This window comes from Cyanistes caeruleus, chromosome 21, assembly GCF_971803275.1.
Source record: "Cyanistes caeruleus chromosome 21, bCyaCae1.hap1.1, whole genome shotgun sequence".
NCBI classification, from domain to species: Eukaryota; Metazoa; Chordata; class Aves; order Passeriformes; family Paridae; genus Cyanistes; species Cyanistes caeruleus.
Window position 1 is genome coordinate 4,546,403 of NC_141721.1, and position 12,248 is coordinate 4,558,650.

Below are 12,248 nucleotides of genomic sequence, written 5' to 3' on the forward strand. Positions count from 1 at the left end.
GCGAAAGAAAATCTAAAAACCCCAGAAATCACCATTTTGTTTTCCAAGATTTTACTCGCCTACTGTGAGCCAAACCAGGAGCTGGGGCAGGGATCAGAACAGCCCCTCCTCAGCTGCCAGGGTGAGCAGGATGGCCTTGCAGGTGTTCTCAAAGAGGGCAGCTCTGTTCTGGGCCTCCCCTTTCTTCACCCAGTGGCGGTAGGTGCGGAAGGCACAGGCGTCGATGAGCTTGCGGACGGGCTTGAGGGCGTAGGGGTCCCTGACCACCAGCTCCCTGGTCACCGACTTCGCCAGCCGGTACTGGTAGTAAATCCTCACCGAGGCCAGGACGGTCAGGCAGATCACCTGTGGCACAGGGAACATTCAGGGCAATTGCCACAACAGCCTGGAATTCAGGGGGATTCTCCCACAACAGCCCGGCATTCAAGGGAATTCCCACAATGGGGTGGTCCCAGTGCACGTGGGGGAGTCAGGAGGGAGCTCAGTGCCTGGCACAGTTTAGTTCCTGTGAGGTGGCAAGGACAGGGGTTCATGCCAGGGAATCACAGAATCACAGCATGGTTTGAGTTAAAAGGGAACTTAAAGCCCATTTTACTCCATCCCCTGCCATGGGCAGGGACACCTTACACTATCCCAGGTTGCTACAAGCCCCGTCTGACCTGGCCTTGGACATCTCCGGGGATTGTGCAGCCACAGCTTCTCTGGGAAACTTCTGCCAGGGCCTGACCACCCTCACAGCCAAGAATTTCTTCCCACTATCCCATCTAACCCTGCCCTCTGGCAGTGGGAAGTCATTCCCCTTTGCCCTGTCACTCCATCCTTTGTCCAAAGCCCCTCTCCAGCTCTCTTGGAGCCTCTTAGGCAATGGAAGAGGCTCTAAAGTCTCCTTGGAGCCTTCTCCAGGCTGAACTCTCCAGCTCTTTCAATGCTTTTTGGAGGTGAGAGGCAGTTTCTCCCTTCTCCCTTAACTCCCTGCAGCGAGGGAGTGCCTGGTCTGCACCCAGACTGCCAAATCCTCCCAAAACTCAGCCCCACCAACCTTACCCAGCCCCCAGTAACCCATCCCACTGCTGGCTCCTGCAGCTCCCAGCCTCATTCCCACCTTGAATTTGCGGAAGGGGCTGAAGTGCCGGACCTCCTCCACATCATACTGCTGGAAGAAGGGGTGTGCCAGCGCCTCACCCGCCGTGTATCGCTGCCGTGGGTCCACCACCAGGAACCGCGAGATCTGCACAGGGCACCCGCTCAATCTGGGCTATCCCAGGGCTCTGCAACACCCCCTCCACTCCAAGTTTTCCCAGCCCAAGCACCTACCAGGTCCTTGACGGTGTCGGAGCGGTCGTCCCACTCCGGGGAGCCGAATTGGTAATCGCCGTTCATGATCATGCGCAGCATCAGCATCTGCTTGCGGTGCCAGAAGGGCGGCGAGCCGGCCAGCAGGGTGTACATGATCACCCCGGTGCTCCACCTGTGGGCAGCCCACACGGAGCCTCCAGCACCCTGTGCCAGCCCTGGGCACCCAGCTGGCCCTGCACCCCAGGGCTGGCCACACCTGCCTTTGCCTCCCTGGAAAACCAGCAGGGAAATGCCTTGTGTGTGTCTGGGGAGGGGGGCTCTGAGCTGAGCTGGTGGGGAGCTGCTCCCTGGATGCTGCAGGAGGATGCTTTGAGATGGAGTATTTGATCCTTGCAGAGTTTTTTAGGGAAGGGAGTGGGGCTTTGGTGATGCCAGCCGGGCTTGATGCCCTCAGGCACAGCTCAGGCTGTACAGTGCCAGGTGTCCTGGCTCAAACTGGAAAGGGGATGAAATGCCCTGGTGTGTGTCACAACTCTGACCACTGGAGCCTGAGGCCACCAGAGGTGGTGGCAAAGTCCCTGCAGAGCTCGTGGGCTGCCCTGAGCTGGCTGCTCTCTCAGGGGCTGCACAAGGTGTGTTTAAAACCCCCATGTCCTGCAGCTCAGCCTACACTGACCTTTATGAACAGGAAGTGTTGCTTTCCCTCACACAATGGGGCAAAGCGGGGAGATGGGCTTGTCTCCAGGCTGCTTCCCCCCCTGCTCTGTGCACAGCCCCCTGGACACCCAGAGAGCCCCTCACAACCACCAATATTGGCTTTTGGTGCATCATTTCATTCTTTCCAAACACTCAAACAGGTCCCCATCGGCACAATTCTGGCTGTGCCTCAAACCACCCCTGTGTGTGATTAGGGAACAGCTTCTCACTCACATATCCACCTCCTTCCCGTAGCCTTGGTGCTCATCATCCATGGAGCACTGCAGGATCTCGGGGGCCAGGTAGCCAGGAGTGCCACAGATCTCTGTGGGGACAGTGACACAGGGCAGTGCCATTCCCACCTGCCCCAGGCAGCCCGTGGTGGGATCTTTGCAGGGATGGAGCTCACAGAGATGAACTGCAACCTGTGTGCATCTCACTGGTGACTTTTTTTGTGAATTATTGTGGCTAAAAAGTGAGCAAAGAAAATTTTATGGATGGTTGTGGGAGGGGATGCCTGTTGTTGGATATGTGGCTCTTGGCATGTAGGAGCTGAGGGGAATAATGCTGGGCAGTAAGTGGATGAGGTAATGGGGATCAGCTGGAGGAAAAAAAGAAGTGGAATGGATTAGGATAGTTTTCCTAAAGAGCAGCAATGTTTTCATGGCAAGGAGAGAGGTGTAGAGGTTGTGTGCAGGCAGAACTTGTGTGTGAGGACTGCAAAAGCAGCCAAACAGCACCAGTTTGCACCCCCAGGTGAGACTGGTGACAAGGAGAGAGTGGGGCTGGAAAATCTCACCAGCCCAGCATCCCCCCAACCTTGCCAGCTCCCTACCTTTGAGCTTCTCATTCTCATTCAGCTGGCAGGAGAAACCAAAATCAGTCAGCTTGATGTTCATGTCATCATCCAGCAGGATGTTCTCCGGCTTCAGGTCCCGGTGGACAATGTTGATGGAGTGCAGGTACTGGATCACTTCCAGCAGCGCTCGCATGATCTTCCTGGGGATGGGGACAGCTCATTCCCCATCCCAAATATCCACTGGCACCACAACCCCAGGGACAGGGACAGTGCACAAGGACACAGCCCAGGGTGCTGTGCTGGCTGCAAGGTCACACACTCTGCACTTGCAAGGTGATTTTCACCCCTCTGCACCTGCCCTTACCTGGTTTCCTTCTCGCTCAAGGTGACTTTCTCAGTGAGGTAGTCAAAGAGCTCCCCTCTCTTCATCCTGCACAGAGGGGAAACAGAGTCAGGCAGAGGCTGAGCTGCAACAGAAAACCAGCCCTGAGTTCCTGGGGAGGATCAATCAGGGGTCTGTGCCCCTTAATAGCCCAAAATAACTTTCATAAAAAGGGGTAAAAATGCCTTTATATATTTCAGTAAAATATCAGGCAGGAGGAGAAGAAACTGTGCCCAGAGAGGGCAGGTTTCGGATAGAAACACAGAATTGTTAAGGCTGGAAAAGATCTTTAAGATCACCGAGTCCAACCACCAAAGATGGGGCAGGGATGGGGCTCTCCCAGTGCCATCCCACTCCTCTGATGTCCACTGCACTGCCCTGGCATTGGGAATTGTGGCTTTGCAGACACCCTGGTCCCACTGAGCATATAAATAACCCTTGGGGATGCATGACAGCTCCCACCAAAGGTTACAGGGAAACCCGAGCAGTGCTGAGCCGCTGACAGAGGGGAAACAGTACTGGCAGCAGAGCTGCAATGAGCTTGCAATAACTGGGGCTTGATTCTACCTTAAGGGCTGCTTGCCCCCTCCACTTTGCCATTTTTGGGCCATAAAAAGCTGGGACCAATCTGCAGAGAGGGAGTGGGCCCAGGGTGCTGAGCCAGCTGGTACTTACAGGTCAAACACCAAGAAGAAGAAGGTGCTGGATTCATAGCTGTCCTTCAGCTGGACTGCAATAAAGCACAGGGGCTGTGAGCACAGTGTTCCTGTCCACCAATGAACTCAAAATCTGATTAATCTCCTAACTGAGTTAATGAGGAGCTGATCTTCACAAGGGTTGTGGTTGGGAGACAACACGGGGGGCACTACTGGGGTGTTTGTGTGGAGGGAGAGCAAACAATGCTCTGAGCAGGTGCCCGGCATCATCCAGGGATTTCACCCCAAAAACCCTTCCTGGGGACACTCTGAGGAACAAACAGGGCAGGAATTCCCCTTGACTGGATGCTCAAGGCCTGACTTACTGACGTTGGGGTGGCCCGAGACCTTGCGGAGGATGTCGATCTCCTTCGTGGTGGCTTCCCGCAGCTCCTGCACCTCCTTGGGGGAGATGTTCCCCGCCGTGATGTCGATGATCTTCACGGCGTATTCCTGCCTCGTGGTTTTGTGGATGCACCGCCGGACCACGCTGCTCACCCCCCTGCCGGGGACAAGAGGGAGAAAAGGGGGGTTCCATCCCTGCCTGCCCAGCCACCGGCACCTGGGCTGGCTGGGATTTTCATGCACCAGCGGGTCTCGCTCTGTCGCCCTGTCTCGGTGGGACAGAAGGTTTTGAGCTGATGGAAAGTGCTGTTCCATGCTATTTTTAGCCCCATGCTGCTGTGGGCCCTGTTTGTATCAGATTCCCAGGGAACACTGTTCCTATCTGGCACTGGAGGACGTGCAACCAAAACAAGTCGCTTGCCAAAAATAAAGCTTTACCTGCCCAAAACCTCCTTCGGCTCATATTTTTCATAAAACTCCTTGGATGAGTTCCAGTCTGGTAGATCTTCCTCCTTGGTCATCTCTGGCTCCTGTCAGGCAGCACTCTGGGCTTGTCTGAGGGCAGAAAGGGGCTGCAAGGAAAAAAGAGTGAGGATGGGCACTCACTTCCGCCAAAGCTGTGATCATCAATCCCTTCTGGAAATAAAAACATTGAGGAGGAAAGAAGAGAAGGACCAACCAAAGGGGGTATTTTGCTGCTTGGAAAAGCCAAGCTTTGCCTTTGGGATGCTGTGGAGATCCCTCTGGGAACAGGAGAAACCCCACTGGATTCCCTCATAGCCTGGCTGTCCCCAAGGACAGAACCAGCCAAGGCTTTGGGAAATGCTGCAGCATCCCAAAACCTCATCCCTTCCCTGTTCCCAGCTCACAGCATCAGCCTCCAGAAACACCACCCCACAGGGAACCTGGAATCTGCCCCTATTGTTTTTCTCTTCCTTATTATTAAGATTAAAAAGTCATCTTTGGCTGAGAGTAAGGAGGGAAAACAGTGTTTAAAAGGAATAAAAAAGGGACTGAGGAGGAAAAAGAGGTGGTGAGGGTCAGTGAAGCAGCGAGAGGGGCTGGGTGGGTCAGGGTGCAGGTGGGGACAGAGGGACTGGGGACAGTGGGAGCTGAGCCAGCATGAGGACAGCAGCTGAAAGAGCTCCCTCAGCCACTCCTGTGCGGCTGCCAGCAGCCTCCCCAACTCCTGAAAGCCTCTTGTCCCATTTCTTTTTCCTATTTCAGGCTTGGAGGGGTTTTTAGTCAGCTTGTTTCTGTGCCCATACACGGAGTGCAAGCGGTTAGGATGGAAAGCAGTTCTTACAATCCTGGGCAGCAAAATTGTCCCTTTGGGATGACAGTTTGTTGCTGGGGAGGGGACAGAGGTGGGCAGGAGACCCCCAGTTCTGTGAGCTTTGCTCTCTTCTCAATAACTCTGCCAAGGCACTGGCAGCTCTAAGTAAATTTAAATCTCATTAGCAACGTGTATCTGTCCTGACCTGGTTTTAAGGACCAAAGTGGTGTTCTGGGTGTCTGGCTGCTGCTGCCAGGGATGACTAACATGGGCTGGAGCATTTCTAAACAGCCATGAAATTAACTTACAAAATCTTAGTTGGAAATACTGTGAGTAACGCCAAACCAAGCTGAAATCACAGAAGACAGGCAGGACCAGGAAGTAGGGAAAATAAAATCTCTCTAAGCTGGGGGGGGGTAACCAAAAACTGATTATTTTTGAAAATTCAGGTCATGGGGGTTGGTGTTGTGGGGAAAGGCTGGAGGCTGGGGAGCACTGCCTGGAGTCTGTGCGCTGCCTTCTCCTGGGCGGGAAGAACCCGGGAGTTTGTTTAAAATACATATAAAATTACATAAGCAGCCGGTGCAGGGCTCTTACGGGATACCTTGGGTTCATTAGCAGAGTGCAAGGGGGGTCGTGAGGGGATTTTCTGCCCGCAGAAACCCTGAGGGTGAAGCGCTGGGCATCGCCCCCCACCCGCAGCTGCCAAACGAGGGGGATCGGGGGGGTCTCTGAGGAGGACAAAGATATTCAAATATCCACTGGGATAAACCCGCAAAGCTCAAGAAAAAGCAAGCTGTTAGGCCGGTAGGGAACGCGGCCCTTCTCCCTCAGCCCCGGGGTGCTCCTGCTCCCGACCCGGAGACAAAGAACGCTGAGCACGGGAGTTTTCCGGGGCAGGACCCCCCCTCACACACCCTCCCCTCAGCGCCGCCGGCTCCTCACCTCGCTGGGGCAGCGCCGGGCCGGGCCCGGGCCTGCAGCCGCCGGGAGCCGCCGGGAGCCGCCGGGAGCCGCCGGGAGCCGCCGGGAGCCGCCGGGAGCCGCCGGGAGCCGCCGGGAGCCGAGTGCTCAGGGCCGGCCGCCGCCGCCCGGCCCCGCAGAAAGCGCAGCGCGAGTTGGCAGCGGCGGGCGCCGGGCGGGCATGGCCGGGCAAGGGGCAAGGGGGGGCCGGGGGCCGCCCCGGAGCTGCGGCACTTCCCCGGTTTAACCCTTCCGCCGCCGAGCCTCGGCCCCTCCTCCCCGGGGGTGTTGCTGTGGCTGCCCCCGGGACGCGGGGAGGCTGGGCCGGGCTGGGAGCGCGGAATCGGGAAAGGTGGCAGAGTCCCGGTACTGCCACCGTAACCACTGAGCCGCTCAATCCTCACCCAGCGCCAGGTCCGGGCGCCTCTTGGACACCTCCAGGCATTGTGACTCCACAACTTCTCTGGGAAGCTATTCCAATGCCTGGCCATCCGAACAGTGATTTTTTTAATATTTTTTTCCCCCTAATATCTAACCGAATCGCCCCTGCCTCTGCTAAAGGCAATTTCCTGTTGTCACAGATTGCCCAAAGCCCTCGTTGGTTTTATTTCAGTTTCAGCAGGACGGTGAAACACCCCCGAAATGAGGTGGGAGCTTGATCAGCAGAGTGCCCGTGTCACCAGGACAGGCAGCTCGATATCCTCAACGCCCCAGTGTGCAGTGACTCCTCTCCCTTTCCAACACTGATTTAATCTTTTCACGTCCAGAACTGGGGGTGAGAGGTGAAGTGCTTCAGGAACGGGCAGAACAGCCAACAGTAAAATAGCACTTTAGAGAAAATAGGTCATGTTAGGGAAAGTATTTAATATTTAACAGGAATTGCACTTTTCAGAGCAGGGTTATTCCCCACCTCAGTTCCTGGTGGGAGCACAGCTTCCCTAGGCTTTTCCAGTGATGTCCAGGAGGCTGTTTACTTTATCAGCCCCAAGCACTTGAGCAAGGCGTGATGTGGCTGCTCCCTCCGATGGGAAAAGGAGGGTTTGCACTTTGCATCAGTAAATACTTTCAAAATTATTATTATTTTCATGTAGCAGCAGTAGCTTTGCCACTTGCCTGAGCCAGGCAGGAGGGAAAAGCCACAGGAGCAGCCCCTCATGAAAATAAACACCTGCAGAACATCCTACCTAAGTCAGTTCTCACCTCCTCACCCTTCAACTCCAGCACTCAACTAAATCAAGGTGTTTCTAGAGAGTTTATTTATAGACAACATTACATACATTCAACGCAACAATCAGCAAAACCAGTTAAACCCACATTAGCTCATTCCGCTTTATAATTCACTCTTCCATTTTGTGCTAAATTAAACTGCAGCTGTGAAGTTGGATCACATCAGAGGCAGCTATGGCAGGAGTCAAGCCACAGGGATGAGAGTGTGAATATATGGACTAACAAGATACCAGACAGCTTTAAACTTTATTACTGAAGCTTTTTTTTGTTTTCATTCATAGGTCAGTTCTTGCAAGATGATCTTCAGCAGCCTCCTCATGCAGATTTAGGCCAAACCTGAAAGGGAAGGGAGTTACCTCAGGAAGTTTTGGATCCCTGAATGGAATAAGGAGCTCTCAGAAGTTCTTGATCTCTGAATGGAAGGTGCTTTCCTTGCCATAAGACAGATTTGTCAGGGTGTTCCCCCTTCCCTCATGCATTTGCTGGGATATGCTGAACTGCAGACATCAGCACGAGTGCACAGCTACCTCCTTCCTCCCAGGACAGGATGGTTTTGCTGTCCTTGGAGCTCTGCTAATGCCCCATGTGCTGCTGCCACTTTTCCAGTCACCTTCAATCCATTTACCAGCACAAAGCATCAGGAATTCACCCTCTCTCCAGCCCAGCCAGACATACAGCACCCAAGCAAGAAGCCCAACAGAACAGCAGCTGCTTTACCTGATTTCAGAGCAGCTTCATCACTCCCCATCCTTCACCAGCTGTATCAAACCCCCAGGATATCATTCCCACGATACTTTTACTGATTATCCCATTCACCAGCTGCCTGCCAGCACTGTGTACTTACCATTGGCAACCCTGCACTGCTTGAGCACTTCACTGAAGCCCTCACACAGCTTGAGGTCAGTCTGGTTCTGGGCACACTCCAGGAATTGTTTAATCTCATACTGGCAAGGACCATACTGCTGCTGCTGGGCAGCCTCAGCAGCCTGGGGCTCCTGAAAGACCAAATGGCTCCATAAGGACCCTTCACACAAAGCCAAACCACCCCCACACTGTTTGCTGAGGGTTATTCCCTGCATTTCAGTCAAAATATTCATTTTTTAAATGGAAAACAAATGAAGGACTGAAGTACAAAACAATTTAGCAGTAGTGGAATGCCACATTCAAAGCAATTTTTTTTTAAAAATTGCAAACGCTTGAGTGATTTTGATACACTCAGGTAACTCTGGATAGCACCTGAGCAAAGGTCTCACCAGCATCAGACCTGGAACATGAAAGTCTTGCCTGAATCAAGAGGAATAATACAGTGGAAAAGAACAGCAAAACCTTGCCACACATCACTCCTGCATCCCTCTGAACTCTTTTTAAGAGTAACATCTTTTTAAGATGACTCATGGTGAGTTACCTTGGAGATTCAGCCTGTAGCTACAGATTATATATGACTTTATACACATATATATATATATATAGACTATATAAAGACTGTAAGTACTCCAGCTGTGACTTATGTGGTGTTGAAGGCTCCAGCAATTCCCCTCAGCCCACGTGGAGCTGAGCTGCCATCAGATGGTGTCCAGCTGTGCTTCCCCTCACCTGGTAAGTGATATCAGGCCTGGCAGCTTCGGAGCTGCCCCCTCCACTAAATCCTCCAGTGATGGCATGGCCGATGGTGTGTCCCACGGCCGAGCCCACAGCCACCCCGGCAGCAGTTGTGGCCATCTGGGCCATCAGCCCCGGCTGCTTCGGCGCTGGGGCCGCCACGGCAGAAGGCGGAGCCGCTGCGGGGACAGAGGCCCGAGGAGCCGGTGATGGAGACGCGGCTCTCACCGGGCGCGACCGGCTGCAGAGATACAGAGAGAAACATCACTACTTCATCATCATCATCATCCCACTGCAGGCCGGGCAGAAGCCACATGGCTGCAGGGCCAGGAGTCCACCATCCCTCCTGTGAGGCACAGGATGTCCCGAGCTGGAAAGGACACACAGGGACCGCCGAGTGCGACCCGTGGCGCTGCACAGGAGGCCCCAAGGATCACGCTGGAATTACACACACCCTTCGTACACGTTGAAGGAATGAACTCGCTGTTCTGGTGAGCGTCTTATGCAAGACAGGGTCAGGATTACAGGCTTCTTTCTGCCTGGTTATCCCCCAGCCCACATAGGGCTGTGTTGTTTTGGGGAAAAACACACCATGGCCCAAAAGCGGTTGATTAACACGGTGATTATCCAGACCCTGCGGCCGAGCAGACCCATTTCCAACCCCCAGAGCGCCCAACCCCGCTCCGCTAACCCAGGGCCAGCCCAACTCAAACCAGCCGGGCGCTGCCACCACCCCGGTGCGTCACCCTCCCTCACAATGGCGGCCAGGCCGCTGCGGCCTGCGCGGGGGAGAGAAGGAGAGGGGGTCCCGGCCGCCCTCACCTGGCGGGGGGCGGCACGCGGGACGTGCGGCTGCGGTTGCCCCTGGGCATGGTGGCGGGGAGCGCAGGGAAGCGAGAGAAAGCCCCGAGTGATGCAGAAGGAACCGGAGGAAACCCCGAGCGGCACGGCCTGGCCCAACACCCGCCCGCCGCCTCTGAAGGTCACCGCGTGCTACGTCACTTCCGGAACGCCGCGCGCGGGGCGGGGCTGACGCGGAGGCCACGCCCCCTCCGCCCTCTTGAGGCGTCGCGCGGGAGCGGCTGCGATGGCGGTGGGAGCGGCGGTCTGAGTAAATAAATAAACACCTAAACTGTGGTTAAACCCGCGCTTGGGGGAACGTCGGTCACAATAAATGTTTAAATAGCGATAAACTTGCGTCTTCGGGACCTTCAGCCACAATAAGCACCGAAATTGTGATAAATACGTGCGTGTAGGATCCTCGGTCACAATGAACACCTAAATCGCGATAAACCCTCATTTGTAGGATAGTCACAACAAGCCCCTAAACAGTGATAAACCCTCGTCTCTGTGGAACTTTCAGCCACAATAAACACCATAAATTCGCTCTTGTAGGATCTTCAGTCACAATAAACACCTAAATAGCTATACATATGCGTTTGTGTGGGACCATCGGTCATAATAAACACCTAAAGCACAATGAAAATGCATCTGTGTGGGACCATCGCTCATAATAAACACCTAAATCGGGATGAAAAGTGTTCAAGCCTTCAGAGAATTTCCTCTGTGGAAAAGGAGCCTCCAGAAGCCTCTCGGAATTCAGCCCTTCAGTAGAGTTACAGATTTTAGATTTCCGTCTGGAGCAGAGAGGGGATCCCATCAATCCATAGAAATACCTCCAGAGGATGATCCCAGATTATTTTTGGTGATACTGAGCAACAGGATGAGGAGTAATGGCCATAAACCAAAATGTAAGTTTAGCCTCAACATGAGATGAAGTTTCTTCACGTTGAGGGTGGCAGAGCTCTGAACCTGCAGTGTCCCTCTGGAGACATTCCAACCCCACCTGGGTGTGTTCCTCTGTCACCTGCTCCAGGTAACCCTCCCATGGAGAATCTCCAAGAGTCCCTGCCAACCCCAACCATTCTGTGATTCTGTGATTTTCACCCCAAAAATTTTCCCTCCTGCTCCCTCATCCCCACCCAGGGGCTGTCTCCTTGCTTTAGAGACACCGTCTGAATTTTTAAATTAATTTATTAACTATCGTATTAATGAAGCTGTTTCTATACACAGCAGAAATGATAAGGAATACCACAGTCAACAGTTACGATAACTCATGACAAAAAAATTGCTTGTTCACAGTTTCTTCACTTATAAAGGAGAAAAACGGCCAGGCATTTTAATATCTTTTACATCAAAGGATGCAACTGCTGCCTGTTGAAAGAAGTGCTAACATTGTGAGTTTATAGAGCAGAAAAGCAGTTGCTGACAATTATCAGGAGATAAATATAAAGGATAAATCACGTTTCAGGGACATCTGCAGAAGCTCTGACCACTGGTGTTGCTGCAGGAGCTCGTCCCTGAGAGTTTCTTCTCACTGGCCCTTGGCCTCTCTCCATCTCTGAGAGCAAATTACAGCATAGAAAGCAGGAGTTATAATTTTGCTTTTCTACAGTTCAAGCAACTAGTTTCTTAATGAGTGGTTTTCTCAATGCTTTTTAATTAATAGTTTTCAATTTTCTTTTTTTTTTTTTTTTTCTTTTTTGTGCTGGCAGAGGGATTCTTGACGCTTGAAGTCATTTTGCGACCGCGTCCCTCTTGGATTTGTTTTGTTTTGCAGAACAATGAGGGCAGGATGGCACCGCCGGCGGGATGAATGCTGCCATTGTGCTTTGTCCTCCTGCTTTCCTTGGGAAAACTCCAGAATTCCCTTCTGTACCGAGTCACCCTCGCATCTGCTGATGCCCACAGCGCACAAGGATTTGGGGAAGGTCACAAGAATGAGTGACCATCCAAAAAATTAGCAATAATTATGGTTGTGGTGATGCTTACAGCGAGCAAAGGTTGTTTATTTTCAGCTGCCATGACTTTTGTGTGGGTACGCCTCAGGGATTAAGTAGTTCTTTAACCACCAGACAGGTGTCAATGATGATTATGATAGAAATGTGTGAAAGGAAGAAGACCCAGCCT

The 12,248-nt window shown here is 53.1% G+C and overlaps 2 protein-coding genes across 2 annotated transcripts; both read right to left on the reverse strand.

Moving 5' to 3' along the window:
- Nucleotides 1–34: 34 nt before the first annotated feature.
- PHKG1 (phosphorylase kinase catalytic subunit gamma 1) lies at nt 35–6,635 on the reverse strand. The gene is made up of 10 exons (XM_023939191.2): nt 6,435–6,635; nt 4,652–4,785; nt 4,195–4,370; nt 3,849–3,903; nt 3,156–3,221; nt 2,828–2,991; nt 2,227–2,317; nt 1,315–1,468; nt 1,103–1,228; nt 35–345 (listed from the first exon to the last, which is right to left on the reverse strand). Exons 2-10 carry the CDS (start codon nt 4,732–4,734, stop codon nt 94–96), a joined length of 1,167 nt encoding a protein of 388 aa, XP_023794959.1. The 5' UTR covers nt 4,735–4,785; nt 6,435–6,635; the 3' UTR covers nt 35–93.
- Nucleotides 6,636–7,685: 1,050 nt separating this feature from the next.
- Nucleotides 7,686–11,905, reverse strand: CHCHD2 (coiled-coil-helix-coiled-coil-helix domain containing 2). The gene is made up of 4 exons (XM_023947422.2): nt 10,101–11,905; nt 9,273–9,519; nt 8,524–8,674; nt 7,686–8,015 (listed from the first exon to the last, which is right to left on the reverse strand). Exons 1-4 carry the CDS (start codon nt 10,148–10,150, stop codon nt 8,005–8,007), a joined length of 459 nt encoding a protein of 152 aa, XP_023803190.1. The 5' UTR covers nt 10,151–11,905; the 3' UTR covers nt 7,686–8,004.
- Between the last annotated feature and the right edge of the window lie 343 nt (nt 11,906–12,248).

What these genes read in the sequence shown, in the direction of transcription:
- PHKG1 (XM_023939191.2), bottom strand. Translation starts at nt 4,734, where the DNA reads ATGACCAAGGAGGAAGATCTACCAGACTGGAACTCATCCAAGGAGTTT. An exon ending in TTGAGCGAGAAGGAAACCAG is followed by an intron (nt 2,992 to 3,155) that starts GTAAGGGCAGGT and finishes CCCCATCCCCAG; the next exon opens with GAAGATCATGCGAGCGCTGC. An exon ending in GCCCCTTCCGCAAATTCAAG is followed by an intron (nt 346 to 1,102) that starts GTGGGAATGAGG and finishes CCTGTGCCACAG; the next exon opens with GTGATCTGCCTGACCGTCCT.
- CHCHD2 (XM_023947422.2), bottom strand. Translation starts at nt 10,150, where the DNA reads ATGCCCAGGGGCAACCGCAGCCGCACGTCCCGCGTGCCGCCCCCCGCC. An exon ending in CGCGTGCCGCCCCCCGCCAG is followed by an intron (nt 9,520 to 10,100) that starts GTGAGGGCGGCC and finishes GTATCTCTGCAG; the next exon opens with CCGGTCGCGCCCGGTGAGAG. An exon ending in GGCCTGATATCACTTACCAG is followed by an intron (nt 8,675 to 9,272) that starts GTGAGGGGAAGC and finishes TTGGTCTTTCAG; the next exon opens with GAGCCCCAGGCTGCTGAGGC.